Source organism: Engystomops pustulosus, chromosome 9 (genome assembly GCF_040894005.1).
Source record: "Engystomops pustulosus chromosome 9, aEngPut4.maternal, whole genome shotgun sequence".
In the NCBI taxonomy this organism is placed as follows: domain Eukaryota; kingdom Metazoa; phylum Chordata; class Amphibia; order Anura; family Leptodactylidae; genus Engystomops; species Engystomops pustulosus.
The window spans coordinates 102,611,958-102,637,833 of NC_092419.1; the positions used below are offsets into that span (position 1 = coordinate 102,611,958).

The 25,876-nt window shown below is 43.3% G+C and overlaps 1 protein-coding gene and 1 long non-coding RNA gene across 3 annotated transcripts in view; one reads left to right on the forward strand and one right to left on the reverse strand.

Moving 5' to 3' along the window:
- The first annotated feature begins 20,491 nt into the window (after positions 1 to 20,491).
- Positions 20,492 to 24,324, forward strand: LOC140077648 (ficolin-1-like). The gene is made up of 9 exons (XM_072124974.1): positions 20,492 to 20,583; positions 20,768 to 20,860; positions 21,666 to 21,710; positions 21,969 to 22,004; positions 22,084 to 22,122; positions 22,646 to 22,773; positions 23,277 to 23,406; positions 23,510 to 23,644; positions 23,725 to 24,324. The coding sequence occupies exons 1-9, from the start codon at positions 20,514 to 20,516 to the stop codon at positions 23,973 to 23,975; spliced, it is 927 nt and encodes a 308-aa protein (XP_071981075.1). The 5' UTR covers positions 20,492 to 20,513; the 3' UTR covers positions 23,976 to 24,324.
- The window catches only part of LOC140077649 (uncharacterized), a 30,726-nt gene continuing 26,855 nt past the window's right edge, over positions 22,006 to 25,876 (reverse strand). For both annotated transcript variants that reach the window (XR_011849804.1, XR_011849805.1), the window contains exons 3-4: positions 23,144 to 23,365; positions 22,006 to 22,157 (exon numbers count right to left, since the gene is read on the reverse strand). This is a non-coding gene — a long non-coding RNA (uncharacterized lncRNA). The remainder of the gene's footprint in view (positions 22,158 to 23,143; positions 23,366 to 25,876) is intronic.

The window sequence follows — 25,876 nt, forward strand, 5'->3', positions numbered from 1 at the left end:
GAGCTGCAGCTTCCACAATGTGGACGCAGCTCCACCTCAAGTATCCCAGCCTGCATCTACCATCAGGCCGGTGCACCATTCCTGCAGACCATTCTCCATGACCACTCCAGCAACTGAAACCTGTTGTTACCCGTTCTGCCATTTGGCTGCTGCTTAATAAAGAACTGTAAGTTGATTTGCACAATGTTGCCTCTGTCTGATTCCTGCATATGGCTGTCAGCACCACGGGCTTCCTATCCATTACCCAGGGACTCATCCTACAGACACTCAGGGGTTGCCCCAGGGAAAAACCAGTACATCAGCCTCTCCCTCCATATTTCTTGCACACACCACCTGCTGGAGACCTGCCAGGCCCTCCGGTCCCCATACCAAGAACCGTGACAACAGCATTGCCTAGGCAGCAATCGCCAGCCACTCCGGTATTCTGGGCCCCGGTATTCAACCGGTTTAAGGTGGCTGGTTGGATGATAGTTTCCACCAAATGCGACCAAAAGATAGTTTTGGTTGATTCCGTGACCAGATTTTAAGAAGACTATTTTGCCAACACACAGCTCTTATAGTAAAGATGCAACTTCTGAGCTAAGGTAATTCAGGGAAATCCACATTTTCACAGTTTTTATGGTAAAGAACCAGGCAGCTCCCTGATTCACCATTGTATTCAACTCAATGGGGCATATTTATCAGGGCCTCTGCGCCACGTCAGCTTGTTGCTAGCACTTGCGATTATTTTGCCCTGACCACCACCTTCACGCCAGTGGGGCATGAAGGGGTGTGAGGGGGGACACTCACTGCTTCTGGCAACTTATCATATGTTCATAAACGCTGCGCATATGGGGCTTGCCGGCGTATAATAAATATGGCCCAATCTGTGTGAGGAGGAGAGTAAGACAATCCCAAAAATCTGTGACCGTCCGAATTAAGCCGAGGTGGTTGGGCAGTATAGGTTCGGGGACCTAAAGCCCAGCAGAAAGACATAATAATTGTTTGGAGGAACCTAAATGAGAAGACTTGAGTAAAAAAAAATGTGGGAATTTATCATACACGCAGGCTCGGCATATGATAAAGGCCACGCCCAGCCCCTTTCCGCCACATACATCAAGAGGCTTCGCTCCCGCCCTCTCCACTAGCCACCGCTTCCCTCCACACCCACATGGTGCGGAGATGGCATACTCCCAAATGTGTGCAAGAAATTTTGATTATATCAGAACTTCTATGCCAAAAACTTCTATGCCAATGTGTCTCTCTCTCTGTCAGAGAAGTTGTGAAGTTTGCAGTTAATTGTTAAAGATTTGAGGTAAATTTCGGTCGGTGTTTTACTGTTTATTGTGTTCCTACAGAAGAAAATAGACTGAATCCTGCTCCATCTGTATGAAACATGGACGAGCACAGGAAACGCGCACCAGATAGTGCTAATTGTTCAATCAAGTGAAGCCATGTCATGTCCTGTCAGCAACTTGTGGGAAATGTGAAGAGAAATGGACGTCTCCATGATAGGGATTTTTTATGCAGGGCCCCAACAGCCCTCTTGACTTTTGTAAGGTGAGTCCTAATTAACCCTTTCATGATTGAACATAAAGACCAAGACACACGTCAATCTCTTAGTCAAGATCTTCTCTCGTTTAATATCCCAAAATGCATAATATCACAGACAGAAAAGTAGGCGTGAATAGTATACTGCAAAGTTATTGGACATCAGCACATTCTGGGAAAAAAGTTAATTAATTGTGCTCAGTTCTCAGAGACCTTGTACACAGATATTGTTTATACTAATTTGCTGAGAAGGAGATGATAAGTGGCTCCAGAATCATAATATAATCAAGGACAGACTGGCTTCTCATTAAATGTCAAAGGGTATTAGCTGACAGGCCAGCAAACAGGTTACATAAAATGAAGTTTGAATCATGACATTAACTTGACAATGGTCAGGGAACATGGCCGCTGTATCTAAGATGGCGGACAGTAGTCAAGATGGCGTGCGAAACCAGTGTGACCTCCTTAACAATTCCCCCCTTTGAGCTTTGCTGGCCTGTAACTCCATCCTGAGCGACCTCCTCAAGCTCCAGGTACCCACAGGTAGGCTATGCCCGTACCTGCTGGACTTGTTAACTCTTCACCAGATCCCCTGGAGGCCAGTCACTCAGGGGTTACAGGCCCGCACACTCAAATCACATCACTGAGTCCCCTAGTTCATAGGTTTATTATCAGGCTGGTTCTCCAACAGGCAGCATCATCCTCCGCTCCGGGCACTTCTCCTGTCCTGGTTCTTACCGCCTGGACGGACATCTGGGACATGGTGGACTTGATGAGGGGGACCACACAACGTGCAATAAGTGACAAGAGCAAAATCACAATCCCCAATATCACCCCCCACTTAAAGGAAACCCTTCCAATCCCCCACCCACAAAGTGAAGGACAAAGTGTCCACCCCACAGTTTCTCTTGAGTTCCCTGGACAGTCCTTCAATCTTTTCACGAGCATGGGTAATGGATCCATAGGGGGCGATGTCATCTGGGATGTATATGCGACAAGCCACTCCCACCATCTTACAGACTCCTCCCTTCTCAGCAAGGGTCATGTCCAAAGCCATGCGGTTCTGGGAAGCATCTCCAATATAATTCACAAATCTCTGTTGATTACAATAAAAACAGTTAACACAACCAACATCTTTGCTCATAGCTATCTGGGGAATAATTATCTGTGGAAGACCTGTTCATATCTGATTGTGGGCCTTGAACTCATCTGGGACCCCCCTTGGTGCTCCCACTGTATCTATATAAACGTTGTCATCTAGGTGCTTCTCTCAGACCTCCAGAATCCTTTGGGATTCTCTACCTTTTCTTTATGTGTCTAATCAACCTTATCCCTGGGGATCACGAGGAAGGAATGCACAAATCTTATCACAGCACTCACCTTCCCAGCCTCTAGGCCTGACCTGACTCTCCTATCCCCACAAATCCAGTACACATCAGACACTGCTAATACAGGGATACCTTTGCTGTCAATGTTAAAGAAGGTCATTGTCGTGTTGCACCAACCGTAGGTAAAGTCTCCTACCCTGGGGGCATCCTGGTCAGCCCTATAGATACAGTTATAGTCATGGTTGGGGTGTCCCTGAGCATACAGTCAGTCAGTAGAGACCAGCTAGCAAGAAGAATAAGTTTGTTATAGAAAGCTTGGAAGCATGCTGACTTCCCTCTAGCTTCACAGACGTGGCACTGGTCAGCAGGACTTGGAAAGGACCATCGTTGCGAGGCTCCAGACTCTCTCTCTGGTCTCTTTACCACCACGTAGTCTCCAGGCTTCAGGTTATGCGTCCTGAGGTCTCTGTCTGGATCTGAAAAAGGAATCAGAAACACTTTTGCTGACCTTTTCCAAGGCCTGGCTCAACTGTGCGGCATGTTCCACCTGGTTTACTGCCATCAGTTATTCGAGTAGTCTGTGGGGAAGTAGAGGCCTAGCCTGGGTGCACAGCCAAAAAGTACTTCAAAGGGGGACAATCCCATCTTTCTGTTGGGGGTGGTCCTAACTGAATGGTGGGCAGCAGGAAAGCACTCGCGCCATGGTTTCCCTGGCCTCCTGGATCTCTAAGTTAAGAGTGCCGTTTAAACTATCTCAAACGCACCACCAACTTGGGAAGGGCAAGGGGTGTGCAGGGTCTGTTCTACACCCAGGAGGGACAAGGTTTCAGTCTTTATCTGTCCAGTGAAGTGGGTTCTGCGACCGGACTCAGCTTTGGCAGTAGCCTTGGTCATGGGAAAAGCTTCTGGCCACCCTGGAAAGAGATCAATTCTGTGGGGTCATTACCACCTTACCCCGGTTGTGGCGGGCACAGACTATAAAGGCTTTCACTAGTCTAGTGACAGGGGTAGTAACGCCCGGGGCAAACCACTGGCGGTCTATGAGCACTAGCGTGGCCATTTTGGATATGTGTGTGTCCGTGGGCTACTTGACTTACTGTCGGGTGCAGGGCTCTGGGCAGGCACACCCTCTCTCCCAGCATCCAGGTCCCATCGGCATCTGGGCTCCAGCTTTCCTCCACACTTCCTTCACTTCTGATGACTCTCGGGCCACCAGAGACTGGAACACCTGTGGATTAAACTTTTATTGAGCTATCAAAAAGGAACAAAAGTCAGTCATAGGCTCTGTAATACAGTTGGGGGGCTCGTTCTTGCTTAGTCTGTTCGGGGGTTACACATCATACTGTATTCTTGTTCCACAACCAAATAAATTCCTTCGAGCCTCCTTTTTTTTTTTTTTAGATTGTCAGGGAGAACTCTAAACGCAGCGATCTGCCCCTCCCAATTGAAAATATTAGCACTAGCCTGTGAAACACAAGATAACAGAACACAGATTCCAAGCAACTCAATATGGAGAAATTCAGTTTTCTGTGAACATCATCTCTCGTAGATAAGACAGACACAGCATTCAGGCAAAGCCCTAGACTTACATGTCAGTCCTTTACAAAACAAAACGCAGCTCCAACAGCCCCCACCCTTTTGTTAACCCCTTAAACGCCAGAAAGCATGTACCGGACACATTGCAACACTTTTTATACTAATTTTTCTCTAATTGTCGGTATCAAATAAGTTTTAATAATACTCAAACAAACAACATCCCACACTCCAAGACCCCTAGCAGACGCCCAAAACAGTGAAATATCACCAGCCGGCATTTTTTCAAACGTCTACCCAGAATCCCGGGGGGGGTTCAGCAATCAACTTTCAGGGACTTGAAGGGAATATAACTTAAGATGGCTGCCACTGAAACATGGTAGGGCGTGTCATCTTCTCTAACCACCAGATACAGCGGTGGAGTCTGCATTACAGCGGCCATTTTTCACTCCAAGGAAAATATAATTAAATCTCTTTTTCTCAAATTCTTTCCACATCAAAAACTTTGAAATGTCCCTTATCGCCTGTCTCTTTCTTCAATGGGCACTCTGAAGGATTTCTGTCACTCTGTCCTAGTCCGTCCGTCAGTCAGAGGCTCTAAGTGTCTGTTTGCAAAGTTTTCTCACTTGTACAATCATCAGATCATCTGACACATCCCAAAACCTTCAAACCTTCAATACTACTTTTCATTTCAACACAAAACTACCAGCCCTTATGTCCGATCATGTCAACTTGCACTTTTCCATCAGTCCTACTTAACTCAACAACCTTCTATCTCTGTGCATATTACCCCTTCATGTGGGACACAATCTGAGTAGCTTTTCTAGGTCCGCACCCTTGGCTTACTTTACTTTGCTTACTTCCCATCACAAATGTATACAACTGCAACACTGCCAAACCTGTCCCCCACAGACACAACGAATCCGACACCTTGTGTGACCGACCCCAAGAAACTAGATACCAGACTTCCACAGAGGACTCTTTACCAAGTCTCCCTTATTGACTCTTAACCAAGTCAACTCTCTTTACTGAACTACTCTCTCCTTGACTCTTTACCAAGTCAACTCTCTTACTGACTCTTTACCAAGTCACTACTAGTTCTTACAGTCATCCACAAAGTCGTTCAGACTTCCAAAATGAAGATAAACGCACACTTGAACAGAGTGGGTCTCCGCTGCACGTGCACAAATTGAGCTCTATACCTCTATGGGCAACCCTATTGACACTAGCCAAACAGTACTATCGACACTATGATAATCTGACAATCACAACAAAGTATCTCCTACTTTAGTAGTGTGGACCTCTAAGGGTTACTCCCTCCCGTCCCACAGCTTCAGCTAACATCACAGACTGTCTAACCATCCGTCACTGTCCACTCTCTGTCCAGTCTCTGTCCAATCACCTTACAAAGTGGTTCTTTGCCAAAAACTATGAGCTTAGGTTACAGTGAACAACAGTGGCAAATACATAACACAGAGACAGTCTTACCCGGTCCGTCCAATTAGTGAACCAGAAGTGACATATCAAGGTAGACAAGAAAACAGCTTACCCTGAGAGCGCTCTGGTCAGTTCTGTTCACCAAGCCGGCGGGGATCCTTCACAGAGGCTGTCTCGGTGTTGTTGTTCACTCCTAAGCCCACCCAGAAATGGGACGCCAATACCGATAGGGAGTTTTTATGCAGGGCCCCAACAGCCCTCTTGACTAATTAACCCTTTCATGATTGAACATAAAGACCAAGACACACGTCAATCTCTTAGTCAAGATCTTCTCTCGTTTAATATCATAAATGCATAATATATAACAGACAGAAGAATCATCAAAGGGGCGTGAATAGTATACTCCAAAACTATTGGTCATCAGCACATTCTGGGAAAAAAGTTAATTAATTGTGCTCAGTTCTCAGAGACCTTGTACACAGATATTGTTTATACTAATGTCCTGAGAAGGAGATGATAAGTGGGCTCCAGAATCATAATACAGACTGGCTTCTCATTAAATGTCAAAGGGTATTAGCTGACAGGCCAGCAAACAGGTTACATAAAATGAAGTTTGAATCATGACATTAACTTGACAATGGTCAGGGAACATGGCCGCTGTATCTAAGATGGCGGACAGTAGTCAAGATGGCGTCCGAAACCAGTGTGATCTCCTTAACACTCCATAACTTGTGATGTGAGCAGGAGTCAGAATAGGAACATACAGGTCCCATGAGATGACCCTAGGGGGAACATCTGTTTCAGGAGGATGTTTCTAGGGGGACACTTATTGTGGTGCACACCTGGTTGCTAGGATACATTCATGTTCATTACTTATTGCAGATGAATGTGTGAAATTAGAATCTCAAGCCCAACGTCACCCATGATACCCCCAAAACTGTCAACGGGGGGCAAAATATAGAGAATAATACCCTTAGTATAAGATATTGAAGAAGCTGAAAGGGAAGCCATATTAGTGGGTGACTAGGACATGACCTGGTGATCGGGGGGTCAGGTTCTGGACCCCACAAATGGGAAATTGATGACCCCTGACATGAGTCTTATACAATAGTTTTCACTTTGCCCGTACATTTTAATGCAGCAGTAACCCAGTGGATAATATTAACCCTTTCACTCTTTGTTTTTGTCTGTTCAGCCTACAATAAAGTGTTACCTTTATTCTACGGGTCACTACAATTACAATGATACCTCAATTTTAAAAATATTTTCTTATTTTTGCCAATTTTGGAGTAAATCTCATTTCATTTAGCATTGTCATATTTTTAGAGGTATTGTTTCTGTATTATTCGGTTGACAGAGCTGGCTGGGGCTTATTTTTTATGAGAAGAGTTTTTCTTTTCAGTGGCATCAATTTGGGGCCCATGGCTTTTTACTTTTTAGAACACTTGTAGGGATTTTTAGGCATGTTTTTCAGGTGGTTTCAGCATTCACTGTGAAAGTCCAATATTGCTTAAGAGTTATTGTACAGATTGTTAGGCACGCAGCAATACTAAATATATGGGGGTTTTCTGTGTTTTTTATACTTTATTCCAGTTAGTTAGTCAGGTCCTCATTGGAGAAATAACAAAACTAAGTCACAGCACAAAGGAGATACTGTAAAATTGTGACCTCATGGGTTATACAAGTACTTACAGTACTATAAAGGAACAGAGCCCCCACTATAGTCGATATAAAGTAGTAACAGTCACACACTGTAGCCAATATAACCGTAATATGTAAAAACAATTGACCACATACACTGGCGCTCCACATATGAGCATAATATCCTAGCAAGTTATTATATGTTCCCACTGTTGAAAATGATTTCATGCATTGATGGTATTATATTGCCACTGACATAGAGACTGTCTGCATAACTCTCTCCAGAACCCGGATTGGCCCACCCAACTGCCCCTTTAACTCCAGCCAGAATGACCACAGACACCATTTAACCTTTAAACTTTGCGGTATGATGACTAGGAAGTCGGCCACAGCTTTATTAAACTTTATAACAAATAACTTCTACTCACAGAGTAGCACTGTTAAATCAAAAAGATAAACCCGGGCACCAGTATACCAGCCTTTTAGAGGGCAAGTAGGTCACAAACCCTTATAAAAGACTGCCAGCTGTGACATTAGGTATAATTGCAAAAAGAGTTAAGGGAGGGTGGGAAAATTCACATGAAAGCTCCCCCCAGCAACTTGTTTTTAACACTTTTAGCCTGCCCCTTGATGCCACCCACACCGCTATGGGAAGGCAAAGTGGGCATTGTGTTTCTAGGTGCCAGGGATCCAGAGATATTCAGGTTTAAACTGAGGATTTCACTTGAAATTTTTATATATAAAAATCACTCCCGACGGCATTTTAACAGTTAATATCTCTGACAGTTAATATGTCTGACATTTAGAAACACACATTTAGATTTATGTAAAAGAGGAGACTCTCTTCTATCATAGGAAAAAAGAAGTGAGGTTCTATTGTCACATCGCCAGAGATACATCTCTCTGAAGTGCACCCCTCTCCACATTCTTGGCTGGCAGCTACAGGGAGAATTTGCTGCCCACACAGGAGCTGATGCACCTCGCAGATAATGGAAATGCAACATCCCCCACCGGGGCCTAGCCTTTTCTTGGTGCCTGGAGGCAGCCGGGGCCCAGTATAACGGAGTGGCTGGCGGTTGCGGCCTAGGCACGCTAGTGTCACGGTGCTTGGTATGGGGACAGGAGGGCTGTCCTACAGCCTGGCAGGTCTCCAGCAGGTGGCGTGTGCAAGAAATTAGGTGAGGGAGAGGCTGTGGTACTGGTTCTCCCTGGGGCAGCCCTTAGAGTCTGTGGTATGTGTCCCTGAATGATAGATGGGGGCGCCCTTGATGGTGACAGCCGCAGCAGGGACCAGACGAAGGCAACGTTGTACAAAAATAACTTACAGTTCTTTATTCGAACCAACAGCAGGCAACGTGCCAAACGATTCCTTACAGATGGTCGGATTACTGGGAGTGATCTTGGAGAGTGAACCTCAGGAGTTAGGTTACCAGCCTGGTTACAGATACAGGCTGGGAAGTAGCTGTGTCCAATGCTGGAAGCTGCAGGTTTAGTCCAGGTTGTTCTGTGTGAGCTCAGTAGAGGTGTGAGCAGGGTCGGACTGGCCCACCGGAGGACCGGAGAATCCTCCGGTGGGCCCCCGATACCTCCACTACGGCAGGGGCCTCCATCCCAATCTGAGGCCCCTGACAGCGAGTGAAAGCTCTGGTACCCGATGCGGCCGTACGTGACTACTCGAGTACCATCTTTGATATAATGCGTGGCCGTTGCTGGGAATGTGTGACGTGGCCATTTTTTTCCCAGCACGCGTCACACTGTAATCCCTGTTGTGCACCTTGTTCATGACAGTTCCTCTGTCGGCGGGAGAAGTGAAGTGGAGGACGCGGGAGCGCTGCGACAGGTAAGTGGATTTTATTATTTTCCTCTACTAGACTAAATATATCATAGGGGGCCACAGTAGTTAGGGAAAACATATAATTAGGTACTCCAAGGGGCCACTAGAAGACTAAATACAACAATGGGACTGGTTGCAGGAATATAAAATGGCCACTAGGGGAAATATACAGTATAGTAAGGGGGTATAATATGTAATGGAGGGGGGGGGGGTATTGCACATATACATATACAATATAGGAGTAGTAGTGATGTGTCAATATATACAGGATAGGAGTAGTAGTACTGTGATGTGTACATATATACAGGATAGGAGGAGTAGTGCTGTGCTGTGCCCATATATACAAGATAGCAAGATAGGAATAGTAGTGATGTGTCAATATATAAAGGATAGGAGTAGTAGTACTGTGATGTGTACATATATAAAGGATAGGAGTAGTAGTACTGTGCTGTTCCCATATATACAGGATAGGAGTAGTAGTGCTGTGCTCATATATACAGGATAGGAGTAGTAGTGCTGTGCTGTGCTCAAATATACAGGATAGGAGTAGTAGTGCTGTGCTCATATATACAGGATAGGAGTAGTAGTGCTGTGCTGTGCTCAAATATACAGGATAGGAGTAATAGTGCTGTGCTGTGCTCATATATACAGGATAGGAGAAGTAGTACTGTGCTGTGCCCATATGTACAGGATAGGGGTAGTAGTACTGTGCTGTACACATAGATACAGGATAGGTGAAATAGTAGTACTGTGCTGTACACATAGATACAGGATAGGAGTAGTAGTACTGTGCTGTACACATAGATACAGGATAGGAGTGGTAGTAATGTGCCGTGCCCATATATACAGAAAAGGAGTAGTAGTACTGTGCTGTACACATAGATACAGGATAGGAGTAGTAGTACTGTGCTGTGCCCATATATACAGGATAGGAGTATTAGTACTGTGCTGTACACATAGATACAGGATAGGAGTAGTAGTACTGTGCTGTACACATATATACAGGATCGGAGTAGTAGTACTGTGCTGTGCCCATATATACAGGATAGGAGTAGTAGTACTGTGCTGTGCCCATATATACAGGATAGGAGTAGTAATACTGTGCTATGCTCATATATACAGGATAAGAGTAGTAGTACTGTGCTGTGCCCATATATACAGGATAGGAGTATTAGTACTGTGCTGTGTACATATATACAGGATAGGAGTAGTAGTACTGTGCTGTGTCCATATATACAGGATCGGAGTAGTAGTACAGTGCTGTGCCCATATATACAGGATCGGAGTAGTAGTACTGTGCTGTGCCCATTTATACAGGATAGGAGTAGTAGTACTGTGCTGTGCCCATATATACAGGATAGGAGTAGTAGTACTGTGCTATGCTCATATATACAGGATAAGAGTAGTAGTACTGTGCTGTGCCCATATATACAGGATAGGAGTAGTAGTACTGTGCTGTGCCCATATATACAGGATAGGAGTAGTAGTACTGTGCTATGCTCATATATACAGGATAAGAGTAGTAGTACTGTGCTGTGCCCATATATACAGGATAGGAGTATTAGTACTGTGCTGTGTACATATATACAGGATAGGAGTAGTAGTACTGTGCTGTGTCCATATATACAGGATAGGAGTAGTAGTACAGTGCTGTGCCCATATATACAGGATCGGAGTAGTAGTACTGTGCTGTGCCCATATATACAGGATAGGAGTAGTAGTACTGTGCTGTGCCCATATATACAGGATAGGAGTAGTAGTACTGTGCTATGCTCATATATACAGGATAAGAGTAGTAGTACTGTGCTGTGCCCATATATACAGGATAGGAGTAGTAGTACTGTGCTATGCTCATATATACAGGATAAGAGTAGTAGTACTGTGCTGTGCCCATATATACAGGATAGGAGTAGTAGTACTGTGCTGTGCCCATATATACAGGATAGGAGTAGTAGTACTGTGCTATGCTCATATATACAGGATAAGAGTAGTAGTACTGTGCTGTGCCCATATATACAGGATAGGAGTATTAGTACTGTGCTGTGTACATATATACAGGATAGGAGTATTAGTACTGTGCTGTGTACATATATACAGGATAGGAGTAGTAGTACTGTGCTGTGTCCATATATACAGGATAGGAGTAGTAGTACAGTGCTGTGCCCATATATACAGGATCGGAGTAGTAGTACTGTGCTGTGCCCATATATACAGGATAGGAGTAGTAGTACTGTGCTGTGCCCATATATACAGGATAGGAGTAGTAGTACTGTGCTATGCTCATATATACAGGATAAGAGTAGTAGTACTGTGCTGTGCCCATATATACAGGATAGGAGTATTAGTACTGTGCTGTGTACATATATACAGGATAGGAGTAGTAGTACTGTGCTGTGTCCATATATACAGGATAGGAGTAGTAGTACAGTGCTGTGCCCATATATACAGGATCGGAGTAGTAGTACTGTGCTGTGCCCATATATACAGGATAGGAGTAGTAGTACTGTGCTGTGCCCATATATACAGGATAGGAGTAGTAGTACTGTGCTATGCTCATATATACAGGATAGGAGTAGTAGTACTGTGCTGTGCCCATATATACAGGATAGGAGTATTAGTACTGTGCTGTGTACATATATACAGGATAGGAGTAGTAGTACTGTGCTGTGTCCATATATACAGGATAGGAGTAGTAGTACAGTGCTGTGCCCATATATACAGGATCGGAGTAGTAGTACTGTGCTGTGCCCATTTATACAGGATAGGAGTAGTAGTACTGTGCTGTGCCCATATATACAGGATAGGAGTAGTAGTACTGTGCTATGCTCATATATACAGGATAAGAGTAGTAGTACTGTGCTGTGCCCATATATACAGGATAGGAGTAGTAGTACTGTGCTGTGCCCATATATACAGGATAGGAGTAGTAGTACTGTGCTATGCTCATATATACAGGATAAGAGTAGTAGTACTGTGCTGTGCCCATATATACAGGATAGGAGTATTAGTACTGTGCTGTGTACATATATACAGGATAGGAGTAGTAGTACTGTGCTGTGTCCATATATACAGGATAGGAGTAGTAGTACAGTGCTGTGCCCATATATACAGGATCGTAGTAGTAGTACTGTGCTGTGCCCATATATACAGGATAGGAGTAGTAGTACTGTGCTGTGCCCATATATACAGGATAGGAGTAGTAGTACTGTGCTATGCTCATATATACAGGATAAGAGTAGTAGTACTGTGCTGTGCCCATATATACAGGATAGGAGTAGTAGTACTGTGCTATGCTCATATATACAGGATAAGAGTAGTAGTACTGTGCTGTGCCCATATATACAGGATAGGAGTAGTAGTACTGTGCTGTGCCCATATATACAGGATAGGAGTAGTAGTACTGTGCTATGCTCATATATACAGGATAAGAGTAGTAGTACTGTGCTGTGCCCATATATACAGGATAGGAGTATTAGTACTGTGCTGTGTACATATATACAGGATAGGAGTATTAGTACTGTGCTGTGTACATATATACAGGATAGGAGTAGTAGTACTGTGCTGTGTCCATATATACAGGATAGGAGTAGTAGTACAGTGCTGTGCCCATATATACAGGATCGGAGTAGTAGTACTGTGCTGTGCCCATATATACAGGATAGGAGTAGTAGTACTGTGCTGTGCCCATATATACAGGATAGGAGTAGTAGTACTGTGCTATGCTCATATATACAGGATAAGAGTAGTAGTACTGTGCTGTGCCCATATATACAGGATAGGAGTATTAGTACTGTGCTGTGTACATATATACAGGATAGGAGTAGTAGTACTGTGCTGTGTCCATATATACAGGATAGGAGTAGTAGTACAGTGCTGTGCCCATATATACAGGATCGGAGTAGTAGTACTGTGCTGTGCCCATATATACAGGATAGGAGTAGTAGTACTGTGCTGTGCCCATATATACAGGATAGGAGTAGTAGTACTGTGCTATGCTCATATATACAGGATAGGAGTAGTAGTACTGTGCTGTGCCCATATATACAGGATAGGAGTAGTAGTACTGTGCTGTGTCCATATATACAGGATAGGAGTAGTAGTACTGTGCTATGCTCATATATACAGGATAGGAGTAGTAGTACTGTGCTGTGCTTATGTATACCAAATAGGAGTATTTATTAGGACTTTTACATAAAATATTTGATAAGAGGAGCACTAAACAGAAGAAGAATAACTAAGTAGAGCATTAAATAAAACATAGTAAATAAGTAGGAGCACTGTAAGACTGTATAGATGAAATGATATATTATGTAATTAAAGGTAATTCTGTCCAATTTAATTTCTTGGGTATATCATATTATTTACTCAGGGGTGTGTATTGTAATATACTGAGTAGTCGCAATGTAATATGAGGGCACAGTATGGTTTTTGTTATGGGGGTATATTTGATATTTGTGGGGGGCACAGTGTGGTCAGTTGTGTTGTGAGTAGTAAATATTATTTAGGAGCACAGAGTTACTCAGGTGACAATATGCTGTAGTGACGGTGATATTTTTAGTTGCACAGTGTGGAGATGTGCCACACACAGATGAAGATATCTGGTGGAACATTCTCCATTGATATGAAAAAAAGGGAGAAGTCATCCTGCAGTTCAGTACCCAAAGGAGAAGACGTGTGACATGTGAGGTACTGAATCCCACTTCTTAGTCTAGTAACTGTAATTACTGACTAACTATCTAGACCAGTGATGGCAAACTTTTTAGAGGCCGAGTGCCCAAACTACAACATAGACCCGCTTATTTATCGCCAAGTGCCAGCACAGAAATTTAATTTGCAATTTATACTCCCTTCTCTGTCACAGCTTTCATTGATACCAGCACCTGAGAACACCAATAATGCAGAAAATAGTCCCAGGCACAGCTGTCACTTTAAAATACATCTGTGCACAGCAAGTCCTGGGCTGTCTGGGACTGCAGGAAGGTACCTGGACTCCTCTCTGGTGATGGCCTGAGTGCCCACAGAAAGGGCTCTGAGTGCCACCTCTGGCACCCATGCCATAGGTTAGCCATCACTGATCTAGACTATTTCTATAATGTCAGTACCTAGTTCTTATGTGGTGCAGAGAATATACGGAGAAGGTGAAGGGTTATAGTTTGTTATTCTTATTGGTAAATTAGTGCTCAGCACAATGCAGCCGCTGTGAAATCCTGTGAAATAGGGAATATTTCTAGGTAGTAGTATGGTGGGCCCCCAAAATCAATTTCTCTGGTGGGCCCCAGTCCGACCCTGGGTGTGAGGCACACATTGGGGGTCATTTACTAAGGGCCCGATTCGCGTTTTCCCGACGTGTTACCCGAATATTTCCAATTTGCGCCGATTGTACCTGAATTGCCCCGGGATTTTGGCGCACGCGATCGTATTGTGGCGCATCGGTGCCGGCATGCGCGTGACGGAAATCGGGGGGCCGAAATGGCCGAACGAAAACCCGACATATTCTGAAAAACCGCCGCATTTAAAAACCGAAAAAGTGCCGCTTGGGAAGCGCTTACCTTCACTTGGTCCAAGCTGGTGTATTCCGGCGCGTTCAGATGTTTTTCAGCGCAGCAGCGCCACCTGGTGGACGGCGGAGGAACTACCTTCATAAATCCCGGCCGGACCTGAATCCTGTGCAGAGAACACGCCGCTGGATCGCGAATGGGCCAGGTAAGTAAATCTGCCCCATTGTCTCTGGTCACTCAATGTGGAGTTGCTATGCTCCTCTGCCAGGAGCTGGGTTCCAAGAGAACTTGTAATTTCCTGTCCAGGGGTTTATGTTATACTTTGGTCAGGTGGTTTCACTCTCCAATCACACTCCAGTTACAAAGGCAGAACATCATTGGATGATAACAATATCAAATACAGATTTAACCCTTGCCTATCAAGGCAGTATCTACCTCTGTTAAATACCTCTTAGTGTACTGAATGGTCCAAGGGGCTTATTCGAAACCACTCCTCTGCCATATGCATTGGCAGGGGTGTTGCAGAAATATTCACTTTATATGTTACTACATTCTGATAAGGAAAAATATCAACTAATATTCATGTTTTAACCCTCTCCTATCCAGAACTATCTAAGAACACACTTTCTCTCTTATTGCCTTTTATTTCGTGATAGTATTTTGTTGCGAAAATTGACTGATACGATGAACGTTCGAGCCTCTTCGCCTTATGTCGCTACATATTAACACCGCCACCCAGAACATGTCCATAAAGCTATATGTAACACCAAAAACACACACATGCTCTGGAATACAGTTTTTATTTCCCATCATCCTCCATTACTTACACCCATGTTATGACGTTCTCACTCTCATTCTTATGAAGCGCGGAGGGTTCTGTTATTGTGCGGCTAATACAATGGCGCACATCTAAATGTTACTTTTGTTATCAAATTAGCTTGGTTTATGGATATATAGTTATTATTTGGGTTACCATTCTGTAAGGGATCATACAATGATAGATCTGTGTGAAGCTCAGTGCAATTTTCTGCAAAAATAGTTTGGTGTCCCCTGTGGATGTAACGTTTCCTTAGCTGCATATTTTGATGACTATATACATGTGGGGGGTGTATGATCTCCTCACATCTTGCTGTTTTAGGAAAGTATGTTTTCTTATATAAGTATTCTGAATTTGTACATATTTTAGAGGAAATTTAGAATTTTCATGCAATTTTTGCATTTTATTGCCATTTCCTGCAAAGTTGCATGAGGGTGGTAGTGTGTATGAATTGAAAAGTTATTCTTGCTTACCAAAGCCTCCTATAAACATAAAGAATCTGCACATAAAGGATTCATTGTTGGTCAGATGCATATTAAGAATTACAGATATTTCATCATATGAAGATGTGGACAGGCCATATATCATCCAGGATCTAATGTTGAAAGTTTGCATAGTATCAGGTTATTTACTTCACATTGTAATAGATTCCGGCAATACAAATACTCACATGACAGGTCCAATGATCCACAGCCTATATCTTATTATTTTCAGTGCTCTTTTATATGGCAGCTCCATAAACCATTGTGTAATAAGGTTCGGATATCACTTTCATGCCAGATATATATGAACGTCAGGGATTGTCTTCAGCTTGGAAATCAGAAAGACAGTGGTGACCGGAGATGTCTGGAGGACAATAGTAAAATCCTTCTTGAGACCCCCCCACACACACACACACACACTCCCGGGGAGCATCGCTGTTCACCTGAGGGTCAGTCCAAACCTGCAGAAAGGTTTCCTAAGGATAAACAGATCAAAAAATGTCCGTGACTCCATTGATCAGCTGTAATCTGTAGTGAAGTCCATAAAAAAAATTTTTATTTCCCACCAGCGAAAATGAAACATTACCCAACAAGTGGGAGCTTAACCCAATATTACAGAACGGATTTATGGGCAGGTAGAAATCGCATTTTGCTTCTGCCTTGGTGTTGTATTTAGAAAAATGATGTATGCCGTAAAGAGGTTTTCCCACGGGACGAGTTATGTCCTATCCACACGATAGGGCCTATCTTCCTGATGGGTGGGGGTCTGCGGCACGTGGCAATCTTTGTCAGCTCCATAGAGATGATTGGGGCAGTTCTGTGAATTGGATCACACTTGTTTTGTAGGAAAACTCCTTTAACAGCCTTGTTAGTAATTTACAGACGGCTGACCACCCCCACCCCCCCAGGCAGGTCCAATGGCTTCAAGTGCTAGAAGACTCAATGGAGAGCATGGGAATTTTACTGAACATACATGAATGTACATGATGGTTTACAGGGATAATTAATATTAGGATCACTCATCATGGTCCTTTTCTAGTCACTGCACATGTCCAGCGGGTACCTAGCGCCCACCAATGACATAAACAACAGATGGATTTTGAGTTGTGTTGTGCAGACACAATGGGGCAGATTTACTTACCCGGTCAAGTGCCGATCCAGTGGTGGGTTCTCCGACCGGCCGGGATTCACTAAGGTCCGTGCGCCGATATCCACTAGGTGTCGCTGCTGTGCTGAGGTCCGCCGGTGTTCACCATCCTCTTCCTGGTGCATGTAAGTGCGTGTCAAGCCCTTTTTTTAAAAAAAATACCACGATTTTCCGAATCCATCGGGTTTTCCGAAGGCCACGCCTCCCGATTTCCATTGCATGCATGCCAACGCGAAAGCGCCAAAATCCAATCGCGTGCGTCAAAAACCCGGGCAATTCGGCGGAAATCGGAAAAATTTGGGAAACCCAACGAAAAAAAGCGATTCAGGCCCTTAGTAAATGACCCCCATTATGTGAGTGATTCATAAATTCATGTTAAATTTCATTTTGAAACACATTTCAAGCACATCTGGCATATGCGGAAGCTACCTATGTACTGGAGGGCATCATGTGCTGTGACTACCTATATGCCAGTGGCATGAGGGGAAGCTATCTATCTACTGGGGGGCATCATGTGCAGTGACTACTTATCTACTGGGGGGCATGTGCTGTGGCTACCTCTCTACTGGGGGCATGTTCATATTGTATGACTCTAGTACATGGAATTACATTTTAAAATATGTGGCATCCATGCCTCTCTCAGCCAAAAATGTTTGTTCCCGACCCCTGTGTTAGAGTAAGCAGTGGGTGGAGTCAGTGACAATTGGGAGCAGAGTCAGGAGGTGTTGGAGCTCATCAGAGGTTTCATGGGCACACCAGTGGGGCAGTCCAAACCTGTGCATGTGTGTGTATATACACTCACCGGCCACTTTATTAGGTACACCATGCTAGTAACGGGTTGGACCCCCTTTTGCCTTCAGAACTGCCTCAATTCTTCATGGCATAGATTTAACAAGGTGCTGGAAGCATTCCTCAGAGATTTTGGTCCATATTGACATGATGGCATCACACAGTTGCCGCAGATTTGTCGGCTGCACATCCATGATGCGAATCTCCCGTTCCACCACATCCCAAAGATGCTCTATTGGTTTGAGATCTGGTGACTGTGGAGGCCATTTGAGTACAGTGACCTCATTGTCATGTTCAAGAAACCAGTCTGAGATGATTCCAGCTTTATGACATGGCGCATTATCCTGCTGAAAGTAGCCATCAGATGTTGGGTACATTGTGGTCATAAAGGGATGGACATGGTCAGCAACAATACTCAGGTTGGCTGTGGCTGGCAACGATGCTCAATTGGTACCAAGGGGCCCAAAGAGTGCCAAGAAAATATTCCCCACACCATGACACCACCACCACCAGCCTGAACCGTTGATACAAGGCAGGATGGATCCATGCTTTCATGTTGTTGACGCCAAATTCTGACCCTACCATCCGAATGTCGCAGCAGAAATCGAGACTCATCAGACCAGGCAACGTTTTTCCAATCTTCTACTGTCCAATTTCGATGAGCTTGTGCAAATTGTAGCCTCAGTTTCCTGTTCTTAGCTGAAAGGAGTGGCACCCGGTGTGGTCTTCTGCTGCTGTAGCCAATCTGCCTCAAAGTTCGACGTACTGTGCGTTCAGAGATGCTCTTCTGCCTACCTTGGTTGTAACGGGTGGCGATTTGAGTCACTGTTGCCTTTCTATCAGCTCGAACCAGTCTGCCCATTCTCCTCTCACCTCTGGCATCAACAAGGCATTTCTGCCCACAGAACTGCCGCTCACTGGATGTTTTTTCATTTTTGGACCATTCGCTGTAAACCATAGAGATGGTTGTGTGTGAAAATCCCAGTAGCAGTTTCTGAAATACTCAGACCAGCCCTTCTGGCACCAACAACCATGCCACGTTCAAAGGCACTCACCTTTCTTCCCCATACTGATGCTCGGTTTGAACTGCAGGAGATTGTCTTGACCATGTCTACATGCCTAAATGCACTGAGTTGCCGCCATGTGATTGGCTGATTAGAAATTAAGTGTTAACGTGCAGTTGGACAGGTGTACCTAATAAAGTGGCCGGTGAGTGTATATTGTTAGAGATTTTTATCTATGGCTCCAGCAACCCTTCTTCAGTTGTAAGGTGATCTCCAAATTAGTTGTTGTAAGGGGAAACGAAATGGCTACCATGGATGATGGAGTATAACAGAAAGACACATACAGGTCATAAGCTGCACTTATGTGTATAGAAAACAGGTATGCTTTGCATAGGGCATGAAAAGTTGATAAAATACTGAAATACTATAGGTTAGCTTAAATATACTTTGAGCAACTCCACTTAAGTGCTTTTCCCAAGTGAACTCTAGGATCTGTTTCTTTGAAAAAGCCTGAGACTCAAGAGAACAGGATTTTATCACTGAATGTACTGTGAAGGCTTCCCACTAGTCAAAACATGACCTTCAGGCTCTGCAAAGAAGAAGGAAAACAGCAGCAAGGACAAAAACTATCTCTAGACAGAATACACAAAATGGTGTCAGAATCATGAGATGGATGACAGTGAACAAGATGTCGACTGGGTGAACAAGATGGCGTCTGGAGAGAAATATGATATATATATATTAATTTCACAAGTACAGGTAGAAAATACTTTTCTGTTAAACATTGTATCACATCACAGAAATGTACAGCATTGAGGAATAACACTTCTTAGAAAGTCTAAGTCTATGCTCACAATTACATATATATGTTGGAGCTCCCGTCACTGAGTCCATCAGACACTTATGCTTAATTGAAGACTCAATAATAACTTTATGGTTGCCTTCTGGTCACTAACCACTCAGGTCGGCAAGGACACCTTGATGTTCTGAAACCAACACACAATCAAACTTTCAAAAAACTTTCACTCCCTGATTGAGGCCATGACCCCCCCCCCCCCCAGCCTTTAATAACCCTCATAAGAGAATCTTCCATCAGTACTGCCCCATCAGTACTGCCCCCACCAATGGTTGGCACATTAGCTACACAAATCTCTTCCCTCCACATTTATCCTACTAAGTCCGCAGTCTACAAAGTGTCTGCACCCATCACTGATTGTCCTCCCTTATTGTGGAATCTACTTACATTTGCCAACTGTGGACATGAATATTTGCTTTGATAATAGATAGGAGGAAGTAGACATTCTTCTTGTATTTGTCTAAGAGTAACTTAACAGTTTTTCTTGAGGGGCAACTATATAGAATTACAACCTAAAAAAATAAATCGGCAGTTCACCCTGACACATAAATAGGAGCTACCACTGATTTTACAGACCAGATTCAGATCCAGGGGGAGATATCAGGTCTGAAGCTACAATGTTCTCCTTAGCATTCATGGTCCTCTTCCTGGCCATTACTGTTGCTAATACTGAAGACACATGTCCAGGTAAGTCAGTGTCCTGGGGAACAGAATTGTCATCAATGTTTGGCTATAACCAGTGTCTATAATAAGACTGTTCAAGAAAAACGGAAAATATTTCACAGTAAATATAGAATCGAAGCTCGCAAAATACATTTTGATGGAACAACTATCTATCAATTGTTGATCAAAATTTTTTGCTCATTTACAGGCGGCTCGGAGTGTCTGAACGTTCTTCGAGGATGTCCTGGGGCTCCAGGTGCCAAAGGAGAGAAAGGAGAACGTGGACCACCAGGGGAGAGAGGTCAGTGGAACGCTGACAGTGATGATTTATATTAGGTCATATTATATACTTATTACTTATTCCCAACTACCTGAGTTTCTGTACTTTGTGGTATATACTTACTTCATAACATATACGAAGTATCTGCTATGGCGCTTACTGAAGATGGTATCTAGATGGTGGACGCTGTCCCTGGGTGATATATAATGAAAGTAGTTTCTACTGAGACTTCTAGTATTCAGACTTCTCCAATTCACTTTTGTTATAACATTTGTTGAGGCTTCTCCAGGTAATATCTGCTAGGATTTTAAGTAGTACAATATTTACGGAAATTGTGTTTTTACTGAAACTTTTACTGAATCTTCACAATGTGATATTTTTTGGAATCAATGGGTTTTAATGACTGAGACTTTTTATGATAGAATTTACTGTGAGTTTTTTTCAAATACAACTACAAGTATTATCTAGTGGGACTTCTCCAGATGTTATCTCCAGAGGTATATCCACAAAGTACTACGGCTGCGATACTCCTACAGGACTGACTGAAATATATGTAGGTAGTTTGTAGAAAGATTTCTTCATGTAGTTTTGGATTGGACTTCTCTTGGTCACATCTACTGATTCTTTGCTAAGACTTCTTCAGGACTACATTTTTTTCTAGTCGTATTTCCTGAGACTCAACCTATTTCTATTTCTCAAGCAAAGTGTTATCTAGCCAATGTCTCTTGGTCTGTATTCAGACCCTATAATATGTATATATAATGTATATATAATGTATGGCTCTGATATGTTGTGTCACAGTCTATGCAATGTTTCTTATATTCAGGTCCTGGAGGAAGTACTGGAAGACCTGGGCCGCCCGGGATACAAGGTTAGATTGTAGGTTCATACATAAGAGTTACAAAGACATGTCAACTTTCTAGAACTAGAATGACCTCTCCGTACGCCGATAACCATCAGGCTGGTAACATTGGCGTCATATTATATTGCTCTAACGCTCTCTTATCTATGATATTTAGTTTCTGTGGTTTGTATTTCTCATCCATCTTGCCCTCACTAAGCTCCTCCAGGTTATGTGATGTACATCGCTCTATGCAGGTATCTAATGTAGCTTCTATTTTTTTTGCAGGAGATGCAGGAGCTCCAGGGCCTCAAGGACTGAAAGGTAAAGAGTCTTCAATCTTTTATTATCTCCATGTCATCACATAAAACCTTATAAAATATTCTCTTTCTTCTGTACACAGGAGATAAGGGAGATCCCGGCTCTCCAGAAGTCTTGTACAGTGAGTGTGGATCCTTCTGGCATCTTGTCTTTTACCTATCAGTAAATTATATAAAAGACGTATCAATAGAAATAATGGGAACAGGTCAGAGACAGGAAAAGACAAGGATCACAGAGAGACAATGGGGCAGTGAGGACTGCAAAGGAGATTTTCATTAAAGAAAATCCTCCTGGACACCAGGAATGTTTGCTATTTACTGTATCATTGTAGAATGGAAAAGTCACATTGATTCTGGGGGAGTCCTTCCTCTTCTTACCTTGTACTGACCAGTGACTTCCACTATAGAAGGTTCTGTCCTCATCAGGGAATGGATATAAGATACAGCTTAGAGTAAAGGTTCTGGATGGAGATTATCAGATTAGTAAAGAACCAGGAATAATGTAGGGATGGACAGAGATGGTGGAATAGTGAAAGGTCCATGTATGACCACAGTGCCCATAGCTCTATAGCCAAAATAATCAGACAGACAATATAATAATCGCTTCCACGTCTCCTTCCTTTTCCCCCTTCTTGTGTCTTACAGCTGCCGGGGACTGTAAATCTCTGCTGGAGAAAGGATTTACCCTGAGTGACTGGTACATTATATATCCTGATGGGAAGCAGCCGCTACGAGTCCTGTGTGATATGCACACTGATGGCGGCGGATGGACTGTACGTCTTTTATTGTTGGGTATCATATTTTATATTACTATTAGACTCTGTCCTCATGGCGGTATCTGATTCACATTCTATGTTGGGTTATCTAACATATATTTTGGCCAAGCCTTATATTCAGAGCGGAAAAAAGGAGAGGTCTCCCATTGAATTCCATGGAAAAGGGGTTTGCCACAGATTTTCCTGACGGATAACACCCTACAAGCAGGATCCTTCATTGTTCCATCAATAATATCAATCACTTATCTAGATTTTTCTGGCTGCCAAATTATTAATTCATTCATCATTTTACTCTGCGGGAGAGACAATGCTTTGTGTTCAGACAACAAGATGAGGCATTAGGGTCCCAATCCAAGAGACATCTTACCCTTGTGTTGTATTAGGCAGCGTGGATTGGTGGCAGATCACAAGCAAGGAAATTACATTTCACATTAGTAGAATTTTATACTTTTAGTCACATTGAATACAATAGTCCAGGTTTTAGCTTCTGTTTCTTTTAGGTTTTCCAGAGACGTTCTGATGGTTCAGTTGATTTCCTTCGTAATTGGGAATCCTACAAGATGGGATTTGGCAGTCATCTATCTGAGTTCTGGTTGGGGAATGAAAATATTTCTAATATTACTTCATCAGGTAAGAGAAGACGTGTGTATAATCAGAATAATGTGCAAACATGTATAATATATAAATAGTTTGTAGTAAATTCTCTGTGACTTAGGATTGGCTTTCCTCACAGGTACCTGGGAGCTGCGCATTGATCTCCAGGACTTTGATTTCATAAACTCTTTTGCTAAATACAGTTCATTTAAAGTGATGGGAGAGAGTGAAAAATACAAGCTGGTGCTCGGGGGCTTTACTGGTGGGAATGCAGGTAAGAAGCAATGGTGTAATGGTGGATCTGTGGTAGACAGGTTATGGCTGTCTCTATAATATACTTGTGTCCTGCTGCAGGAGATTCTCTGTCCTACCATAACGGGATGATGTTCTCCACCCCGGACCAAGACAATGATCCTGATCCTAGAAGTTGTGTGGATCTGTACAAGGGAGCCTGGTGGTATAACCAATGTCATCAATCCAACCTGAACGGACTCTACCTTCCCGGGAAACATGACAGTTTTGCTAATGGAATTAATTGGCAATCAGGAAAAGGTTATAACTATTCCTACAGGAAATCAGAGATGAAAATCAGACGTGTGAAGTAAGGACAGGGGCTCAGTACTAGAGTCATCCTCTTCTGGGAAGTTCTCATAATGTCTGTCTAGCTGTCTTAGGTCCTGCAGGGGTTGTCACCCACCTTCTATAGGAGGTGCCATGTCCTGTATTAGTGTAAGAGATAAGATTACAATAAGTCTGCATAAGTTTGTGTTATCTTATATTTAGTGATGATTCTAGAGGAAATGTTCTTTAAAGTACATCTACCACCAGGATGAAGGATTGTAAACCCAGCACACTGACCTACTGATGTGCACCCCCTCTGGCAGGATCTGCTCTTCTTTAAGCTTCCTATGCCATTGTTTTTAAGAAAAAAAGGCTTTAAAATTATGCAAATTATCCTGAGGGGCTCCATCCTCAACACAAATGAAGCCAAGAGTCCCTCAGCTTCATTTGCATAATTTTAAAAGCCTTTTTTGTATAAACAAGGGCATAAGAAGCTTAAAGAAGAGCAGCTCCTGTCAGAGGGGTGCACACCAGTATGTCAGTGCTTGTATGGTAGATTTCCTTTAATATATAAGTTGACAACTGGACATTTTTTATGTGGAGCTTCTTCTGTCTTTGCAAAACAAATGTAAAATCAATTTTATGACTGTATCCCTTGTTCTTATTATAACATATTTGGCTACAATTATCATAAGACATAAGCAGTTTCATCAACGGGTTATGTGGTGGCACCAAAAAGTTTTGTTCAAACTATAGCTGTGGAGAGTTATAAGAAACTGGAAGTAACAGTTCTCCTTATGGAGACTCCCAATAAAAGTCATTGATGCTCCACTCGGGTGATTCTGAGAAAAATGTTAAGTTTTCCAGGATGGGATAAGGAAAACCACTCCTCTTTTATCTACTTTGTAAGGCAGCTCCCTTAACATCAAGCATGACCTTTAGGAAGCCTCATGACATGATTAAAACCAAACCAGTATATCTATTCCAGAAGGAACAGAATCCCAAGTGTAGACAACAATGTTTCGACCTGGTTGGGTCTCTTCAGTACAGCGTAGGGAACTGGTTTGGCTCCGTGAGATGCTCACTTAAACGGGTTGCCCACTCTTTTACATAAATTGCCCATGTGCCTTTACTGCCTTAATAATAATCTCTGAATGTTCAACAATTGATTAATCATCCCTGATGCTTCCTTTAGTGCTGTCTGTAAACTCTCTCTGGATCTTTGTATATATGTCAGAGAGACTCATCCTGCTCCACCCTCCTCTCTCCCTGTGTATGCCAGTGAGATGGACTGAGTGAAAAACACACACTGGAGGCTGCCATTAGGACGGACTGAGAGAAAAACACACACTGGAGGCTGCCATTAGGACGGACTGAGAGAACAACACACACTGGAGGCTGCCATTAGGACGGACTGAGAGAACAACACACACTGGAGGCTGCCATTAGGACGGACAGAGAGAACAACACACACTGGAGGCTGCCATTAGGACGGACTAAGAGAAAAACACACACTGGAGGCTGCCATTAGGACGGACTAAGAGAACAACACACACTGGAGGCTGCCATTAGGACGGACTGAGAGAAAAACACACACTGGAGGCTGCCATTAGGACGGACTGAAAGAAAAACACACACTGGATGCTGCCATTAGGATGGACTAAGAGAACAATTATTAATTTCCAATAGTCGCCCAGCTGGTGACCAAAAAAACCCTTATCCAGCAGGGCTATAGTGAGTGGTTGGTTAAAACATAACCTTTATTAGATACATTATTTAAGAGCAAGACGTGAGTGTTTAAAATTACAAATAGATGGCGTCTAGAGATGAGCGAACATGCTCGTCCGAGCTTGATGCTCGGTCGAGCATTAGGGTACTCGAAACTGCTCGTTGCTCGGACGAATACTTCGCCCGCTCGAGAAAATGGCAGCTCCCGCCGTTTTGC